At 46.9% G+C, this 20357-nt stretch overlaps 1 protein-coding gene across 2 annotated transcripts in view; it reads right to left on the bottom strand.

Annotated features, from left to right (window-relative positions):
- The window catches only part of SMCHD1 (structural maintenance of chromosomes flexible hinge domain containing 1), a 719028-nt gene that overhangs the window by 294880 nt on the left and 403791 nt on the right, over positions 1 to 20357 (bottom strand). For both annotated transcript variants that reach the window (XM_033933958.1, XM_033933959.1), the window contains 2 exons: positions 19285 to 19433; positions 12776 to 12864 (listed from right to left, as the gene is read on the bottom strand). In XM_033933958.1, coding sequence (XP_033789849.1) covers positions 12776 to 12864; positions 19285 to 19433 — 238 coding nt within the window. The remainder of the gene's footprint in view (positions 1 to 12775; positions 12865 to 19284; positions 19434 to 20357) is intronic.

The raw sequence follows: 20357 nt of genomic DNA, 5'->3' as shown, positions 1-20357 counted from the left end.
GTGCCCAACTCCTCCTGCCGACCCCCCAACGGCCTTCCCGACGATCACGGCAGGAGGGTATCTAACCCCTCCTGCCGACCCCCCAACGGCCCTCCCGACGATTGCAGCAGAAAGGTACCCAACCCCTCCTGCCGATCCCCAACGACCCTCCCGACGATCGCGGCAGGAGGGTACCCAACCCCTCCTGCTGACCCCCCCAATGGCCCCCCATAAGATCGCCGGCAGGAGGGCGCCCAACCACCACCCTCGGAATTCCCCCTTGACCTTACCAGCAAGTTGGACCGGATGGCTCCTCTCAGCACGTCCGGCCAGCAGGCCCGCCTCCATCCAAATGAGGCGGGCCCGCCCCTACCCTGCCCAACCCACAGGATCCTAGGACCTGATTGGTCCAGGCACCTAAGGCCCCTCCCGTTATAGGGGGGTATGAAACTCTGGTGACATGTGGTAGTGTCTTGCTGAGTGGCATTCATTATTGTTGTTGTTTTGTGTGCCATCATGAGAATGTCAGAGCTTGAATTAGAGCAACAAACATTCAATTTCTTGTTTATCTTGGCAAGAGTGAAAGTGAAATCAGAGACACGTCAGTCCAAGTTTATGGGGATAATGCCATGAAGAAAATAGCAGTGTACAAATAGATTAAATGTTTTTCTGAGGGAAGAGAATGTGTCACTGATGAAGAGAGGTCAGGGTGGCCAATAACGAGCAGAACTGAAAAAACGGTATACTGTCCTGGAAGTGGAGGAGATGAGAGCATCCCAAGGAGAGGAAGAACCAAAGCTTGAAATCCCAAAAATTACTGGATCCGTGACCACTGGGAGGCATAAGGTAGTGGTAGTTGTAGTTGGCAATTCCCTTCTGAGAGGTACAGAATCATCCATCTCCAGACCAGACATGATGTCACGAGAGGTATGTTGTCTGCCTGATGCCAAAATCCAAGATGTTATTGAGAGCTTGTCGAGACTCATCAAGTCTGATGACTATTGTCCGTTGCTGCTGAGCCACGTTGGCACTAATGATACTGCCAGGTACCCCTGCGAACATATCAAAATTGACTTTGTGGCTCTGGGAGAGATGGTGAAGCAGACAGGTGCACAGGTGGTATTCTTGCCATCTCTCTGTTGAGGGTAAAGGCCAGGGCAGAGAAGCTCGCAACTTGGAGATGAATGTGTGGCTATGTGGATGGTGTCGTCGAGAGCATTTTGGCTACCTGGACCATGGGATGATTTTCCATGGGCTGCTGAGTAGAAATGGTTTTTACATCTATCAAAGAAGAGAAGAAGTGTCTTTGGTAGCAGGCTGGCTAATCTACTGAAGAGGGCTTTAAACTAGAAGTGATGGGGCAGGGTGATCAAAGCCCCCAGGTGAGTATACGCCCTCAGGCAAGTAAATCACTGAATACATCTACACGGATGGAAAAAGGGGGCAATGTCTGGAAAGCAGTACATACTAATGTTCGAAGTATGGGAAACAAGATTCTGGATCAAGAAGCTGTGATGGGAACGGGCTACTGGGCTTGATGGACCATTGGTCTGACCCAGTGAGGCTATTATGCTATAACAGGGTAGGAAAAAAAGGAGGGGGAGTAGTGTTATATGTGTTTGGTGATCTAAAGATCATAGTAAACCCACACAATTGCAGGATCTTCAGGGCAAGGAAGAGGCACTGTGGATGAATTTGGAAAGAGGGAATGGTGAATATATTTATATTGGTGTGATATACAGGCCTCCTTCACAGACGGAAGAAATGGACAGAGATTTAAGAATACATCTAAAAGTGAAAGTAAGGAAGAAGTAGGGAATTACAGACTAGTAAGTCTGACTTCTGTGGTAAGCAAATTAATGGAAACGCTTTTAAAACAGAGAATGGTGAAGTTTCTGTAATCCTGTGGATTACAGGACCAGAGGCAACATGGATTCACTAGAGGTAGGTCTTGTCAGACAAATCTCATCAATTTATTTGACTGGTTGACCAGAGAATTGGATAGAGGGAGCGTGCTAGATGTGGTGTATTTAAGATTTTATCAAAGCCTTTGACAGTGTTCCATACAGACGTCTAATAAATAAACTGAGTGCCCTGGGTCCCAAAGTGACAGGCTGGGTCAAGAACTGGTTGAGTGGAATGCAACAGAGGGTAGTAGTAAATGGAGATTGCTCTGAGGAAAGAGATCTTACCAATGGTGTGCCTCAAGGTTCTGTTCTTAGGCTTGTTCTTTTTAACATTTTTATAAACAATATTGTTGCAGGGCTGTTGGGTAAGATTTGCCTCTTTAGAGATGATACCAAAATCTGCAATAGAGTAGACACCCTGGATGGTGTGAATAACGAAGAAAGACCTGGTGAAGTTTGAAGAATAGTCTGAAATTTGGCAGCTAAAATTTAATGCTAAAAAATGCAAGGTCATAAATTTGGGCTGGAAAAATGCAAGGGACGGTACAGTTTAGGGGGTGAAGAACTTATATGCATGACAGAAGAGTGGGACTTGGGTGTGATGATCTTCAGGTGGCCAAACAAGTTGAAAAGGTGACGGCAAAAGCTAGGAAGATGCTAGGGTGAATAGGGAGAGGTATGGCCAGTAGGAAAAAGGAGGTATTGATGTACCTGTATAAGACTCTGGTGAGACCTTATTTAGAATATTGTGTACAATTCTGGAGGCCGCATCTTTAAAAAGTTATAAAAAGGATGGAGTCAGTCCAGAGGAAGGCTACTAAAATGGTACGTGGTCTTCGTCTTAAGGCATATGGGGACAGACTTAAAGATCTCAATCTGTATACTTTGGAGGAAAGGCGGGAGAGGGGAGATATGATAGAGATGTTTAAATATGTATGTGGCTTAAATGCGCACGAGTTGAGCTTTCATTTGAAAGGAAGTTCTGGAATGAGAGGGTATAGGATGAAGTTAAGAGGTGATAGGCTCAGGAGTAATCTAAGGAAATACTTTTTTACAGAAAGGGTGGTAGATGCATGGAACAGTCTCCCGGTAGAGGTGGTGGAGACAGAGACTGTTCAATTTCAAGAAAACCTGGGATAGTTACGTGGGATCTCTTAGAGAGAGGAAGAGATAGCACAGTTACTTACCGTAACAGGTGTTATCCAGGGACAGCAGGCATATATTCTCACATGTGGGTGACGTCATCTACGGAGCCCCAGCGCGGACAGCTTTTCAAGCAAACTTGATTGAAGTTTCAAGTTTGCACACTGCACCACGCATGTGCATGCCTTCTCGCCCACTAGAGGGCGCATCCCACCTCGTGGTCCTCAATTCCATAACTAGCAAAGAAGCCATCCCCGGGGAGGTGGGCGGGTTGTGAGAATATATGCCTGCTGTCCCTGGATAACACCTGTTACGGTAAGTAACTGTGCTTTATCCCAGGACAAGCAGGCATGATATTCTCACATGTGGGTGACCTCCAAGCCAACCAAAAAAGGGCAGGTAGGAGGATGGCAATTTAGGAAAACAGATTACGTAACACCGACTGGCCAAACCGGCCGTCACTTCTGGACAAAGAGTCCAGACAGTAGTGGGAGGTGAACGTATGAACCGAAGACCAAGTGGCAGCCTTGCATATGTCCTCCACAGGTGTAGAACGGAGGAAAGCCACAGAGGCTGCCATCGCTCTGACTTTATGCCCCGTGACTCGACCCGGGGGCGGAAGACCAGCCTGAGCATAGCAAAACGAAATACAAGCAGCCAACCAGTTGGACAAGGTGCGCTTGGAAACAGGATGTCCTAAGCGATTAGGATCAAAGGACAAAAACAATTGAGGAACCTTCCTATGAGACCTGGTACGTTGGAGGTAAAATGCTAACGCCCTCTTACAGTCAAGCGTGTGAAGCGCCGTCTCGCCAGGATGGGAGTGGGGCTTCGGGAAGAACACAGGAAGGACAATGGACTGATTGAGGTGAAAATCAGACACAACTTTAGGTAAAAATTTAGGATGGGTGCGGAGAACCACCTTATCATGATGAAACACTGTAAAAGGGGGGTCCGCAACCAAAGCTTGCAACTCACCAATCCGTCGTGCAGATGTGAGGGCAATCAGAAAAATTACCTTCCAAGAAATTTCAAATGAGATTTGTCGATTGGCTCAAAGGGAGGTTTCATTAGTTGAGCCAAAACCACATTCAGATCCCACACGACAGGAGGAGGTTTCAGAGGGGGACAAACCTTGATTAGCCCTTTCATGAAGCGTGTCACCAAAGGATGGAGCGAAAGAGAGCGTCCATCCTGGTGACGATGGAAGGCCGAAATGGCACTGAGATGAACACGCACAGATGACGTTTTCAGACCAGAATTAGACAGGTGCAACAAGTAATCCAGAACCGAAGACACCGGGACCGAATCAGGATCCAGGTGATAAGAGGAACACCAGGAGGAAAACCTGGTCCATTTCTGAGAATAACAAAGCCTGGTCGAAATCTTGCGGGAGGCTTCTAACACTTCCCTCACGGATTGAGAAACCCGGGGTGAAGTCAAGGGGCAAGGAACCAAGCGGTCAGGTGTAACGACCGAAGATTGGGATGCAACATCGAACCCTGACTCTGAGACAGCAGAGAAGGAAACACAGGTAGAAGTAGAGGCTCCCTGGTACTGAGCTGAAGCAGCAGGGAGAACCAGTGCTGACGCGGCCACCGAGGCGCAATGAGAATCATAGTGGCCGTGGATGATTTGAGACGCACCAACGTTCTCATGATCAGAGGAAAGGGAGGAAACGCATACAGGAACCTCCCTCCCCAGTCTAGAAGAAAGGCATCTGCCTCCAGACGGTCCAGGGAGTACATTCGAGAACAATACAGGGGCAGTTTGCGAGTTTCCGGAGAGGCAAACAGATCCACCTGCGGGGTCCCCCAGCGGTCGAAGACTTCGCGCAGGACTCTGGAGTTGAGAGACCACTCGTGCGGCTGAAGAAGCCGACTGAGCTTGTCTGCCAAGCAGTTCCGGTCTCCCTGGATATAGGCCGCCTGGAGGAAGATGTTCTGGGAGATCGCCCACTCCCAAAGGCGAAGTGCCTCCCTGCAGAGGGGCCAAGCGCCCGTCCCATCTTGCTTGTTCACATAGTACATCGCCACCTGGTTGTCCGTGCGAACGAGGACTACCTGATCGTGGAGTAGGTGGGCGAACGCTCGAACCGCCAGAAAGATGGCACGAAGTTCCAGCACGTTGATGTGACAGCGACGGTCTTCCGTCGACCACAGACCCTGGGTCCGTAGACCGTCGAGGTGGGCCCCCCACGCGTACTCCGAGGAGTCCGTGGTCAGAACCTTGCGATATGGAGGGACGAGAAATAGCAAACCCCCGGAAAGATTGGAATAGTCGGTCCACCAACGGAGCGATCGTCTGAAAGAAGGAGTCACCGTAATGAGACGAGACACCGGATCGCAATCCTGGCGCCATTGGGAGGCCAGGGTCCACTGAGGAATTCTCAGGTGTAGCCTGGCGAACGGAGTGACGTGGACCGTCGATGCCATGTGGCCCAGTAGCATCATCATGCGCTGGGCCGACACCACAGGCAGTTGAGAGACCAGACGGCCCAGCCGAACCAAGGCTTCCAACCGAGGAGGCGGGAGGAACGAACGTAGGCGCACTGTGTCCAGCACTGCGCCTATAAACTGAAGTGACTGGGCCGGGGATAACTGCGACTTGGGAAAATTTACTTCGAACCCCAGTCGTTGAAGGAAGATGATAGACTGTCGGGTCGCTGAGATAACCCCCTCCCTGGTCGGGGCTTTGATCAGCCAATCGTCCAGGTACGGGAAAACATGAAGCCCACGAGATCTCAGGGCTGCCGCGACCACTACCATACACTTCGTGAAGACTCGAGGGGACGAGGCCAGGCCGAAGGGAAGGACCCTGTACTGAAGGTGCAGTTCTCCCACCTGGAACCGTAAAAATTTTCGGAAGGCGGGATGCACCGGAACATGGGTGTATGCTTCCTTCAGGTCGAGGGAGCACATCCAGTCCCCTTCCTCCAAGAGAGGATATAAAACCGGGAGAGACAGCATCCGGAACTTCTCCCGGACCAGGAATTTGTTGAGCTTCCTGAGGTCCAGTATGGGGCGTAAGTCCCCGGTCTTTTTTGGGACCAAAAAGTAACGGGAGTAAAAGCCCGTCCCCAGCTGGTCGTGGGGTACCGGTTCCACCGCCCGAAGCTTCAACAGGGCCTTGGCTTCGGCCAGAAGGATGGGAAGTTGGGCCCGATTGTAAGGGGAAGCCCCCGGAGGTTGATCCGGCGGCGCTGACAAAAAATTGAGAGAGTAGCCCTCGGAGACGGTCCGGAGCACCCAAGCGTCGGATGTTATCTCGGTCCAAGCCGCATAGAAGGACCGGAAACGCCCCCCTATGGGAAGGGGTTCCTGTGAGATCGCGGAGGGGAACCTGCCCCATCCGCTCAGCCCGTCAAAAGGAGGGCGCGGGTTTGGAAGGACCCTGCGCCGGGGCTTGCGTCTGTCCCCCTCTGCCTCGCTGAGATGGGCGTCTAGGCGGCGGCCTAGAAAAAGCCGGGGTTGACTTTTGGGGATACCGCCTCGGAGGCGGACGGAAGGGTTTCTGCGGCGGGGGCCTAGGCTTGGGACGGACCAAGGAGGCCAACGAGCGCTCCTATTCCGACAACCGTTTGGTCGCCGCCTCTAAAGACTCATCAAACAACTCGGACCCCACACAAGGTAAGTCTGCAAGACGTTCCTGCAGGTTTGGGTCTATATCGAGGGTGCGAAGCCAGGCCAGACGGCGCATGGCCACTGCGAAGGCCGACACCCTCGAAACCAGTTCAAATGTATCGTACACAGCATGGAAAAGGTACAAACGCAATTGAGACAGGTTGGACATAAATTTGTCAAATCCCGCCCTTTGGGAGTCCGGTAAGGAGTCACGATATTGAGGGAGGTCCTTCACCATGCCACGCAGATATGAGGAGAAGGTGAAGGCATAATTTAGCACCCTGGTGGCCATCAGGGAATTAGAGTAGAGGCGACGGCCAAACTTGTCCAGGGTCCGACCCTCCCTGCAAGGGTGGAACCGCCGCAGAAACCCGGGAGGGTTGCGTCTTTTTCAGGGCAGACTCTACCAGTAAGGACTGGTGGGAGAGTTGCGCCTTCTCAAACCCCTTGGTAGGTACCGTCCTGTATTTCGACTCCATCTTGGACGGGACAGACGTGACTGTAAGAGGGTTAGCCAGATTTTTCAGCCAGGTCTGTAGGAGGACCTTATTTAAGGGGAGCCGAGGGGCCTCCCTAGGTGGAGTGGGGAGGTCCTGCTCCTCCAGGAATTCCTTCGTATACTGGGAACCCGCCATGAGGTCCAACCCCAGGGCTCGGGCCATGTCCTGCACAAAGGTGGAAAAAGAGGACGGCCTGGCGGGCGGTGAAGGGGTTCTCGACCTCACCGCCGAAGAAAGGGGAGAAGCCTCGTGAGAATAATGGGGTTCTCTGCCGGACCCCGAGCCCCACGAAGTCAGCTCCAAAGGCCTCGAGGGGGGTAGGAGAACGTCTCCGCCTCGAAGAGCCTCTAGGCGAGGTACCCGGAGTCCGGGGAACGGGGGCACTCTCCCTTTTCCTCGGCGAGGAGTCACGGGAAACCCTTCTAGCAGGGGACCGGAGAAGCCTCGGGTTATCGAGGCGCAACTCCGACACCTGCAATGCCTCGCCCCCGAGCGGCGAGGAACGATCACGCCGCCGAGAAGAGCCCCGCGAACGCTTCGGCTTCCTCGGCCGGCGCCTCGTCCGAGGTCGAGTTGAGGGCGAGGAGCCCCGGGAGGACCTCGAGGAGGAGGAAATGCGTCGCACCCACCGCATCTTGTCCCGGGGCCGCACGCTGCGCTCAGGCAGTGCCCCCGAGGCCGAGGGTAAAACCGAGGCCGAGGTCAGTGGAGCCCCGATACCCGAGGCCGAGGTCGCCGAGGTCGGGGCCTCCGAGGTCGAAGCAGTCGGGGCCGAAGCCCGCTGCAGCTGTTCAAGGGCCCCCGACAGCTCCGACGAAATTAGGGCTCGAAGGAGGTCCTGAAAGGCCAGAATCCCGACGAAGGTCGGGAGGTCCGAGGTCGGGGCACGCTCCCTGGAGGGCGACCTCGGTCTCGAGTATTCCCTCGGGGCGTGCGTGGCCAAAGTTTTAGGCGGGGCCGAGGACGACCCACCCGCCGCGGCAGGAGCAGAGGATGGCTTCTTAGCAGGCCCTGTAGGGGATGGAAAGGAGGACTTACCCGAGGCAGGTTTTGTCCCCGACGTCGACTTCGAGGTCGAGGGACGAGGCGAAGCCGAGACCCCCGAGGTCAAGGCCGGGGCCGAAGCCGAGGCCGACGTCGAGGCCTTCACAGGCGCGGGGTCAACAGCAAACAACTCCGCCATTCTCGCCCGTCGGCGGCGGAGAGCTCTGGGCTGGAACGTTGAACAGCGGTCACAGGAGGCCGTAGGATGATCGGGGCCCAGGCAAATTATGCACCACCGGTGGGGGTCAGTAATGGACAGCAACCGCTCACACCGGCTGCATTTCTTAAAGCCCGTCACAGGACGGGACATGAACAATGAAACAGGCCGGGAACGACCGACGTCCCGCGGCCACGGCTGCCGGGAGCCCCCGGAGCCTAACGAAAAGTAAAATATATTTTTTTTTTTAAACGGATCGATAACGACACGAAAAACAAAAATATAAAGCACAGCGACCGAATAGAATCCAGACGCGGTGACAGAAAGGCAGGCAAAGGGAGCTCAAAATCCACAGGGCTTTCTGGCTCCGCGGAAAAAATTGAACTGAGGACCACGAGGTGGGATGCGCCCTCTAGTGGGCGAGAAGGCATGCACATGCGTGGTGCAGTGTGCAAACTTGAAACTTCAATCAAGTTTGCTTGAAAAGCTGTCCGCGCTGGGGCTCCGTAGATGACGTCACCCACATGTGAGAATATCATGCCTGCTTGTCCTGGGATAAAATGGTTACTGTGGATGGGCAGACTGGATGGATCATTTGGCCTTTATATGCTATTATGTTTCTAAAAATTCATCGAATTGTGCGTCAGAATCATTGGCTTACATAGAGAAGCATAGCAGACCAAGTAAACATTGATAGGGAAACAGGAAAATCTTAACTGAAAATCTTGGCATGAGAAAGCTGTGTGCAAAAATAGTTTCTAAGGAGCTCACCGATGAACAAAAGCAAAGGAGAATCAAAGTTTGCCAAGACCTTTTGGAGAGGCAACACAATGTTTTGGGCCGTGTTATCACTGGTGATGAAACATGAGTGTACTAATAAGACTCTAAAACAAAGTGTCAAAATGCACAATGGAAGTCAGCCAATTCTCTACGACCAAAAAAGTTCCACCAGTCCAAATCAAGAGTCAAAACAATTTTGCTAACCTTTTTTTATATCAGTGGAATTGTTCATTATGAATTTGTACCAACTGGACAGTTAACCAAGTTTACTATTTGGAAGTGCTGAAAAGGCTATGTGAACAAGTTAGACGAAAACAACCTGAACTTTTCGCCAACAGCTCATGACTCTTGCATCACGATAATGCAGCAGCTCACACGGCACTGTGAGGGAGTTTTTAGCTAGAAACACCTTCCCTACTCAACTGATCTGGCTCCCAATGACTTTTTTCTTTACCTGAAGATAAAGGAAATATTTAAAGGAAGACATTTTTATGACATTCAAGACATCAAGGGTAATACGACGACAGCTCTGATGGACTTCCAGATAAAGAACATAATAGCCTTACTGGGTCAGACCAATGGTCCATCAAGCCCAGTAGCCCATCCTCACAGTGGTCAATCCAGGTCACCAGTACCTAGCAAAAACGCGAAGAATAGCAACATTCCATGCTACTGATCCAGGGCAAGCAGTGGCTTCCCCCATCTCTTTCTTAATAATAGACTTCCAAAATTGCTTCAAAGTGTGGACTAGGTGCTGACATTGACGAATAGCTTTCCAAGCGGAGTACTTCGAAGGTGACCATAATGATATTCAGCAATGAGGTATGTAGCACTTTTTCTAAGATGAGTTTGCAAACTTAATTGTCAAACCTTGAATGCATGGAATTCTGGATAATTACGTATTTACATATTAGGTCCCTGAAGAAACCATGGTCTATAAACTTTCTGTGAAAGACTTTACTACAATGGTTTAAATAATAATAATAACTTTATTCTTGTATACTGTCCATCCATAAAAGTTCCGGGTGGTTCACAAAGAAGAACTGTAGAATCAGTGAAATATCTAATCTAATCTAATCTAATCTAATCTAATCCTTAGGTTTGTATACCGCATCATCTCCACGTTCATAGAGCTTGACGCGGTTTACAGTAGGTGAAATAGGAAGGAACTACAACAGAGGGTTAGAGGTAGACGTGTGAAGAAAATTTACAGGACTTGGGATGCCAAGATATAAGAGTTTCCTTGATTCCTAAGTTGAAGGGAGACTTACATTTTTTGAGAAAAGCCAGGTTTTCAGATGTTTGCGGAAAACTTGGAGAGAGCTCAAGTTCCGAAGAGGGGAGGTAAGGTTGTTCCAGAGCTCAGTGATTTTGAAGTGGAGGGAGTTCCCTAGCTTTCCTGTATGGGAAATGCCTTTTAGCGAGGGGAAGGATAGTTTTAATTTGTGGGAGGATCTGGTGGTATTAGGGTTTGAGGAATTCCAAGAAAGAGGGATAAAGGGAGGAAGGATACCATATAGAATTTTGAAAGTTAAACAGGCGCATTTATAGTGGACCCTGGCGATTATCGGAAGCCAGTGGAGCTTGGCTAGGAGCGGGGAGACATGGTCAAATTTACTTTTAGCGAAGATAAGCTTGGCCGCGGCATTCTGAATCCGTTGGAGTCTGTGGAGGTTTTTCTTAGTTAGGCTTAAGTAGATAGAGTTGCAATAGTCCAATCTGGAGAGGATGATGGATTGGACAAGGAGGGTAAAATGTTTTTGATGGAAGCAGGATCTAACTTTCCTCAGCATGTTGTGACATTTCCGCTCCCCGAGACGGTCATGTCCGAGTGAAACCCCAGCCTAAACCTTGTGCCCGAGACCGGGGAGTGACCGAGAATGATCAGGCAGGAGATCCTGAAAGCAGAGCTGCCTATTCTGAGCCATCTGAACCTGAGCAGGAGCCAGAATATAGGTTAGCTCCACGGCCCAGTAAAAACCCCAGCTACATTAAGAGGTTTAATCAGGCTCCCAGTTGTATTCTGCCCAGCAACCTGGGGGGGAGCCCAAGAGCACAAAAGCTAGGCACACAGACACCTAGAACAGGGTGTGGCCCAAAGACTCTTAAGCAGCTCTCCAAGGCAGTAAGAGAGGCTGCACACGAGGACCTGGCAGAGAAGGTTCTCCGGGCCAGGAAAGGCCAAACCTCGCTCAGGAACCCATGGAGTGTGAGGATTCCATTCCTCAGGAGCCAGCAGAGCAGCTGGGTATGCCAGAAAACATGGACACGGCTGAATGGTCCATGCCTGAAGCTGACAACGAGGAAGCCATGGATGTGAGCTGGGCAGCCTCTCACTAAGTACTAGAGGTACGGGGGTGTATAAGAATATAGTTGTGAAAATTGATAAAAACTATTCTTGTTTGGTGTGCAAAGCCAAGCTCAGAGCAGTGCTGCACCAGCACTGATTACGTTGCTGCACTCCAGCTGTGCCAAAAGCCCAGAGAAACTGAAGGAAGTTTGCTGGCTTGTGAAGCAGTTTCCCAGTTACCTATTTAAGTTCAAAGGACTTACAGAATTGGGGTTGGAGCCCCGAAGACCTAAGGGTGGGATTCAGAGGGAGCTTGTTAAAGCTATGTAATAAAAAGGGGAACCAGCAATTCTGTTGCCTAACAGTGGGAAACACTGGAAACGGATTGTTGCTGGAATGACTAGAGCCTGCAGTAATGTTTTATTTTTTCTTTTCATGATTGAAGTTTGTTTTACAATGTGAAATTTAAGTGCCTGGTGAAGAAACCAGATTATATGATTAAAAGTCCAGGACTCAAGAGTATTCTTAAGGACTTTTACTTTTTGGGACTAATTTTGTGTTCTCTTGCTGAGACTGTGGTTCAGTGCGGGGTGGAGCCCCTAGAACCTGGACTGTGAACTTACCTAACCTAAGAACTGCTGTTCTTTCATTGAACTGTTTGAAAGATAGAAATCTGTTTTTTTGTGTGTTTCTTTTTGGAACCAAAGGAAGAGTGTACGCTAGTGCTTCCTTATATGACTTTTTGGTTTTCTAATCATTGTGTTTTGGTGACAAATTAAACTTTGAACATTGTTTTTTATATGACTTGGCTCGCTGTGCTTTATTTTAGCGAAGCCCAAAGTATTGGGACACCTGTGAGGTCTTCCACTTTGGGAGCCACGCCAGGGTCGGGCTGCCGCCTGTCGGTGGTCTTCCACAAGCTTCCCGGGACCCCGGCAGGTGACAATGTGAAGGCTGAAAAAGCATTTTTTTACCAAGGATTGGAGGTGGTCATTTAAGGACAATGTGGAATCAATGATGATGCCCAAGACCTTGCTCGAGAACTCAAGCTGCAGAGAGGAGCCAGAGGGTAGTGGGATGGAGGTGGGTAGGTGATCTAGTTTTGGACCGAGCCAAAGAAGTATATTATAAGTTCAGAAGAAACATAATAAAAATACAGTTAAGAACAAAGTTATGTCACAAACTTATCAAACAAATTATAGAAGGAGGCAAGAAAGGAAACAGAGTGGAGTGAAAAGGCTGTTATTTGTGAGTTTAGGCTCATGGTATCACAGACCTCACTGAGGATTCGGATCCTTGCTAAGCTGTACATTTGCCAAGAGTAGAAGGAAGCTTCAGCAAATACTACTCACCAACTTCACCTTGTAGCTCTTCACCCATCTGAACTGTATTTACTCCTTTTAATCTGCATTTAAGACGCCTGGGCTCATCAGGAATTGGCCTACAATTGCATATAGAGATTTGTATTGAGAGTATCCCTTATAATAAAAGTACCCATTAACACAGAGCTTGACAAAAATCTAAGAGTTGGACTTCGAAACAGGGATGTGAAGTCAGAGTCGGGTGGAGTCGCAATTGGACTCCAGCTTCAAAATAAAAACTTAAAACAACATAATATATGGTAAATTAATAATTTTATATTTATATATTTTTGTCCTAGATCCAAGATATTGGTAAATATGAGTTATATTTACTAGTACTAAAAAAAAAAAAAAAATTAAAGCAGTAGCAGTAGGAGGGTCAGAGTTGGAGCCAAAGGTTCGGTGTACAGACTCCACAGCTCTGATTGGAACACTGGGATTTTTATTTATACACATTTTTATAAATCCCACATTCATAATATAATCAAAGTGATGTACAATAAGTTATTTATTAAACTTTAATAATCAAAGTGGGAGGGAAGGAGTGAATAAGAGGCTATTGCTCTTCCCACTGCTTGCCCACCCACCAACCCACAGTTTTCTAGCAATGGAGAGAAGCTTTAATCTGTGGTTGCTGAGACAATTGGTGAGAAGCTGAAGCTGCTGTGAGTAAGTGCAACCATCTACCTATTCCCAGAAACTGCAGCCTTAGCCTTTTTACATTGTCTGCCTATCCCCAGCAGCTGCAGTTTTAACCTTTCCTCATTCTCAGTAATCACAGCCTAAAGTTTTTCTCCTTCACTTACCCAGTCACACCAACAGTAACTATATACATCCTCACCAATAGCACTCTGAATCCCTCTTCCCTTCTGTCGCCTAAACCCTTCCCCCAGATTTGTTAATAATTTAAATACATCCTACCAACAAGGCTGCTGGAGAATCTCCTCCTTGTTAATGATGCTCCTTATGGAGCACTTAAGCAGTATTAGTGGAGTTGGGACTAAAGAGGACTGTGAGGATTTACAAAAGGACCTGAACAAATTAGAAGAGTGGGCGACGAGATGGCAGATGAAGTTTAATGTAGAGAAATGTAAAGTCTTGCATGTAGGAAACAGTAACCTGAAGTACAGCTACACGAAGGGAGGGCTGGTAATGGGTGAGAGTACCCTAGAAAAGGACTTGGGGGTAATAGTGGACAAGACAATTAAGCCATCGGCACAGTGTGCAGCAGCCTCTAAGAAGGCGAATAGAATGCTAGGTATTATCATTACCACCAGAACGAAAGAAGTTATCCTGCCGTTTTATCGGGCGATGATGCGCCCACATTTGGAATACTGTGTCCAATATTGGTCGCCGTACCTTAAGAAGGATATGACGATATTCGAGAGTGTCCAGAAAAGAGCGACACAATTGATAAAAGGTATGGAAAACCTTTCATATGCTGAAAGATTGGAGAAACTGGGGCTCTTTTTCTGGAGAAGCAGAGACTTAGAGGGGACATGATAGAGACTTACAAGATCATGAAGGGCAAAGAGAAAGTGGAGAGGGACAGATTCTTCAAACTTTCGAAAACTACAAGAACGAGAGGGCATTCGTAAAAATTAAGAGGAGACAGATTTAGAACCAATGCTAGAAAGTCCTGCATGGATTTCCGCTTCCGAGGTGCATGACCTTACATTTCTTAGCATTGAAGCCTAGCTTATCAAACAGATGCCTAAGCAGCTTATAATCTAAAATAATAAGAAGCAGTAGAACTTGGAGGATAGAGGACATATAAGTAGGTATGCAGGAGAGAAATCCAATTTCAGCGGCACGGGAGGAGGGGCGAGAGAAATAAGGTATTTTGTGGGTGCAGCTCAAAACGAGTCTGATGTACTAGTAGTTAAATGTTTTCAAGACAACTTTGAATTTTTGCAAAGATGTTTGCCTTTGAAGATGGAGAGGTAATGAGTTTTTGTTGTCTAAATAAGAAAACACACAGAAACATGATGGCAAATAAAGGCCAAAAGCTCATCCATCTGCCCATCCAAAGCATCCACTATCTCCTCCTCTCCTTAAGAAATCCCACATGCCTGTCTCACGCTTTTTTGAATTCAGACACAGTGTCTTGTCTCCACTATCTCTACTAGGAGACTATTCCACATATCTATCACCCTTTCTGTAAAGAAGTATTTTCTTAAATTACTCCTAAGCTTATCAGCTAACTTCATCCAATGCCCTCTGCTTCTGGAGTTTTCCTTCATTTCAGATTTAACATTTTTATTGATTTTTTCATATAATAACAAGTGTGTCATAAACTTTCATACAATTATCTTAAAAATACACTTGATATCTCCATAACATACTTTATATACAACATATCATATATTATCCTTATTATAATTTTAGACATCATATAAAATTTAATGATTTTATCAACTATTATTTAATTATGAATCCCTTTCCCTCCCCTTATTTTGTTAGTTGCACATAATATAACAACTTTTCCTTCATTTGAAAAAGACTCACCTCCTGTATATTAATGCCATACAGATATTTATTTTTTTAATTCTATTTATTTATTTGTTACTAATGAATAACAAACATACAGGTATATCTATTTAACATCAACATAAACAAATACACATCAAACAACGGCAAAAAGGAAATAAACATCATTAATGATCTAGTCCACTTTATATTTGCCGCTTAGTACCATAGCTTAGGAAATTAAAATAACTAAACTAAATATTTACCTCTTTAACAAGCAAATGTGGCATTCTTATTTATGCCAGAAACATCCTCCAAGCAAATAAAAAAGAAAAATTATGAAACTATCTGCAAAGGTAAGAAAGTCTTCTAATTGGACTGGATCCAAAAACACATATTTATCACTTGCATGCGATATGAGGCATTTGCATGGAGATTTTAAATAGAAGTTGTTCCCACCACTAAAGCCTTAGGCTTAAGCAGTAGGAACTGCTTCCTGTTTGATTGAGTCTGCCTAGATATGTCAGGAAAAATTATCATTCATTGGCCACAAAACAAAGCATGCTTTTTCATAAAATACAATTTTAAGATAGCTTGCTTCTCTAACTCTGATTTAAATACAACCAGCAATGTAGCTCGTTTAGTTATCACGACCAGGACGAAGGAAGTCATCCTGCCACTGTATCGTGCAATGGTGTGCCCGCACCTGGAGTACTGTGTCCAGTACTGGTCGCCGTACCTCAAGAAGGACATGGCGGTACTTGAGAGAGTCCAGAGAAGAGCAACTAAGATAATAAAGGGTATGGGGGACCTCTCATATACTGACAGACTGAAAAAGCTAGGGCTTTTCTCCCTGGAAAAGCGGCGACTTAGAGGAGACATGATAGAAACCTTTAAGATCATGAAGGGCATAGAAAAAGTGGACAGGGACAGATTTTTCAAATTATGGGGAACCACAAGTACAAGGGGGCACTCAGAGAAATTGAAAGGGGAAAGGTTTAGAACAAACGCCAGGAAGTTCTTTTTCACCCAGAGGGTGGTGGATACATGGAACGCGCTACCGGAGGATGTGATAAGCAGAAGCACGCTACAGGGCTTCAAAGAAGGTCTGGACAGGTACCTGGAGGACAAAGGGATTGAGGGGTACAGATAGGAGTAGAGGTAGGTTATAGGGATAGAATTAGAGGTAATTTATAAAATTAGTTAGGCAATAGGCCTGATGGGCCACCGCGGGAGCGGACCGCTGGGCAAGATGGACCTCTGGTCTGCCTCAGCGGAGGCAACTTCTTATGTTCTTAGATGATTCAAGAAACTGGTAAATATTCAAACTATCTGGAGAAACTAATTTATCCATTTCCCCTTCATCTCCTATCTCCTTAGAAGCCCTTGGAATGTAATAGAGGTTATCAGGTTCAAATGTTTCCACATAAGTATATTGCAAAATTTCCTTCATATACATTCTAAGAAGTTCTAATGGGGCAAGATAGTGTAAAATAGGAAAATTTAAAAATTGAAGATTCTTTACCCTCATAAAATTCTCCATTTTTTCCTTTTTAGCACGAAGCAATCTAATCTAATCTAACCTAATCCTTAGGTTTGTATACCGCATCATCTCCACGTTCGTAGAGCTCGACGCGGTTTACAGTAGAAATAGGAAGGAACTATAACAGAGGGTTAGAGGTAGAAGTGTGAAGAAAATTTAGAGGACTTGGGATGCCAAGATATAAGAGTTTCCTTGATTCCTAAGTTGGAGGGAGACTTACATTTTTTGAGAAAAGCCAGGTTTTCAGATGTTTGCGGAAAACTTGGAGAGAGCTCAAGTTCCGAAGAGGGGAGGTAAGGTTGTTCCAGAGCTCAGTGATTTTGAAGTGGAGGGAGGTCTCTAGCTTTCCTGTGTGGGAAATGCCTTTTAGCGAGGGGAAGGATAGTTTTAATTTGTGGGAGGATCTGGTGGTATTAGGGTTTGAGGAATTCCAAGAAAGAGGGATAAAGGGAGAGAGGATACCATCTTTAATATTAGATATACAGTGGTGCCTCACACAACGAACTTAATTGGTTCCAGGAGCAAGTTTGTTATGTGAAACGTTCGTTATGTGAAACGCGTTTTCCCATAGGAATACATGTAAAAAAAAATAATTCGTTCTGCAGCATAAAATATGCTAAGATGACATAAAAAAGATAAATTTTTTGTTATTATTTTTATTTAGATACATCTAAAAACATACATCTCCCTGTCCTTTTACTTCCACTATCTTCCTATCCCATCTCTATTCCCTTTTGTCCCTCTCCCCATGATCAATCATCTCACCACCTCTCTCTGCCCTCACCCTCAGGGTTCAAGATTGCTTCCACTCTTTTTCCTGTTGTTCTCTCTGCCTGTCACCCTATGATTTAGCATCCCTTCTGCCCTTGTCCAATATTTCCCCTTCTCTCCCTCCCTCTCATCCCCTGCTCCAACATGTGCTTTCAGCGGCCTTCTCCCCCCTTAAGCGTCTTTTCTTCTCCACTCCACCTTTCCTCCCTCCCTGCCTCCACCTTTGTGGCGCTTTTGCACCCGACCGACAACAGAACAGGCCCGGTCGGACAAATCTCCCTGTCCTGTAGCCGCGAATCTAAATTACCTTCTTACAGCAGCTGGATTATTGAAGCTGCTGTAAGAGGTAATTTAGATTCGCGGCTACAGGGCAGGGAGGTTTGTCAGCCGGGCCTGTTGTCGGTCGATCGGGGGACCTGACCAGCTGTGCACATTCTTCGGGGCGGACCGCCCCCTCCCCCCTCTTTCGTTCGCCATTGCCTTCTTCCTACCTGCCCTGCCGCAGCCGCACACAGCCGACCGGAAGTCTTCCTGATGTCAGCGCTGACGTCGGAGGAAGGGAGGGCTTTGCTTAAGCCCTCCCTCCGACGTCAGCGCTGACATCGGGAAGATTTCCGTTCGGCTGTGTGCTGCGACAGGGCAGGTAAGGAGAAGGAGACTACCCTCGACCAACCCCGCTGCGATCCAACCCCGCAGGAACCCCGGAAGGATGCAGCTCGGGCGACTTCGTTGTGTGAAACGAAGTACGTTATACGGATCACGACATAAAGTTCGTTGTGCGCAGCGTCTGCTGTGCGAGGCGGCCGTTATGCGAGGCACCACTGTAGCTGAATTCTGTAAAGTAGTCACAGATTTATTTAATTTATCCAATTTATTTCCTAATTCTGTCATTTGGGTTTCATGCTCATTCATTTTAACAGTAATATCTGATGAAAATTGACATAATTTCAAAACAGTGCTTTATTAATGAGGACTCAATCCTATTAACACTCAGCCATAATAACTTTATCTTTAGGAAGAACATTAGAGTTTGGCTCCATTGCCATCTGGACAGGAGTCAAACTTTGTGTTACCAACAAACCGGGTTGAAATGAATCATTAGCCTCAATTAAATCAAGCAATTGTAAGGGAGAGGTTACAGCCTCAACATTGGAGGCTATTTCTATTTTCCCAACAGAGTTTAACAATGGCTGAGGAGGTGGTGACGGTTCCCCAGAGAAAAGGGAAGCAGACTGTATAGATAAAGTTACCATCTCTTCCATCAGTGGTAGAGGTGATGATCCATAGGACCCAAACCTGATGCAGATGGATTAATTTTTGCTTTCTTCTTACCCATAATGGCAAGGACTGATACTGTCTCACTCCCAACTCCTCTTTGCTCTGAAGCAGCTCAAAAGGGGCGTGTCCTGACCTTTTGGCCAAGCCCCTTCGGACCTGCGTACACGAGCTCACTTCCGTGGCTCAGAGATCTTTAAATGTGGTACGGAAGGACTTCCACACAGCTCCTGTGCTGTGAGTGGCTGCGGAGATGCCCGCAAGATTTTTCTGCGCACCTGGCACAAGCGGCTCCCTCCAACGCTGCTCAGGATCTTTAAATGAGGTCCGGAAGCTGGAGTGGATTCCTTCTGTATGGCTCATGAACATGGTGATATTATCCATCCAGAAGGATACACTTAATGCACTAGAAACACATTTATTCTAACTAATATATACATACCTAATTGTAAAAGAACTTTCCAGAGACCCATGATCATCTTGAAATGAAACTTGACAATAACGCATATCTTTTATGGTTGTAGGAACTTTAACATCAGGCAACAATCCTTGGACCAAGTGATCTCTGTTGATCTTGGGTGTCCAGTTAACCTACAAAAAAGTATTTAAATGAAAATGGCTGAACACTTATCATTTACAATAGACATTCATATTTGCAAGACTCAACATGATGATAAACAATATTACTCATCCTAATATATTTGTGGATTCTTTATCTAATGTGCTGTAGTGGATGGTTTTGGTTTTGTTATTTAGTGCAATTCTATAGGCCAAAGACAATAATTCATGCTCATTTCTGTAAACATTGAAGACAAAGTGCCGATTGCTTTATTTATATTTTAGTATTTACATACCACTTATAGCCTAAAGGGCTCATAATCAAAAAAACAAAAACGTCTAAAAAGTGGCCTAAATGATCAAACAGCCCGATCATCCAAGTACCCATAACCAGCTTAGGCCTTTCCCCTGCCTCTAAACGGCACTTTGAAACGGGTCCCAAGCCTGTCCGTCCGGCAGGCCCACCATCCGTCGAATGGTGGGCCTTAGGGCCTGATTGGCCCAGGCAGCTCAAACCCCACACTTAGATTTTCAAAAAGCCTTCGACAAGGTACCCCATGAATGCCTACTACGGAAACTGAAGAACCATGGGGTGGAAGGAGAAGTACACAGATGGATCAAAAATTGGTTGGCGGGTAGAAAGCAAAGGGTAGGAGTGAATGGCCACTACTCGGACTGGAGGAGGGTCACGAGTGGTGTTCCGCAGGGGTTGGTACTCGGACCTCTGCTGTTCAATGTATTTATAAATGATCTAGAAATAGGGACGAAGTGCGAAGTAATAAAATTTGCAGACGACACCAAACTATTTAGTGGAGTTGGGACTAAAGAGGACTGTGAGGATTTACAAAGGGACCTGAACAAATTAGAAGAGTGGGCGACGAGATGGCAGATGAAGTTTAATGTAGAGAAATGTAAAGTCTTGCATGTAGGAAACAGTAACCTGAAGTACAGCTACAC

This window comes from Geotrypetes seraphini, chromosome 2, assembly GCF_902459505.1.
Source record: "Geotrypetes seraphini chromosome 2, aGeoSer1.1, whole genome shotgun sequence".
Classification (NCBI taxonomy): domain Eukaryota; kingdom Metazoa; phylum Chordata; class Amphibia; order Gymnophiona; family Dermophiidae; genus Geotrypetes; species Geotrypetes seraphini.
The sequence above is the reverse complement of the archived record's forward strand: the minus strand, read 5'-3'. Positions and strand labels throughout refer to the sequence as shown.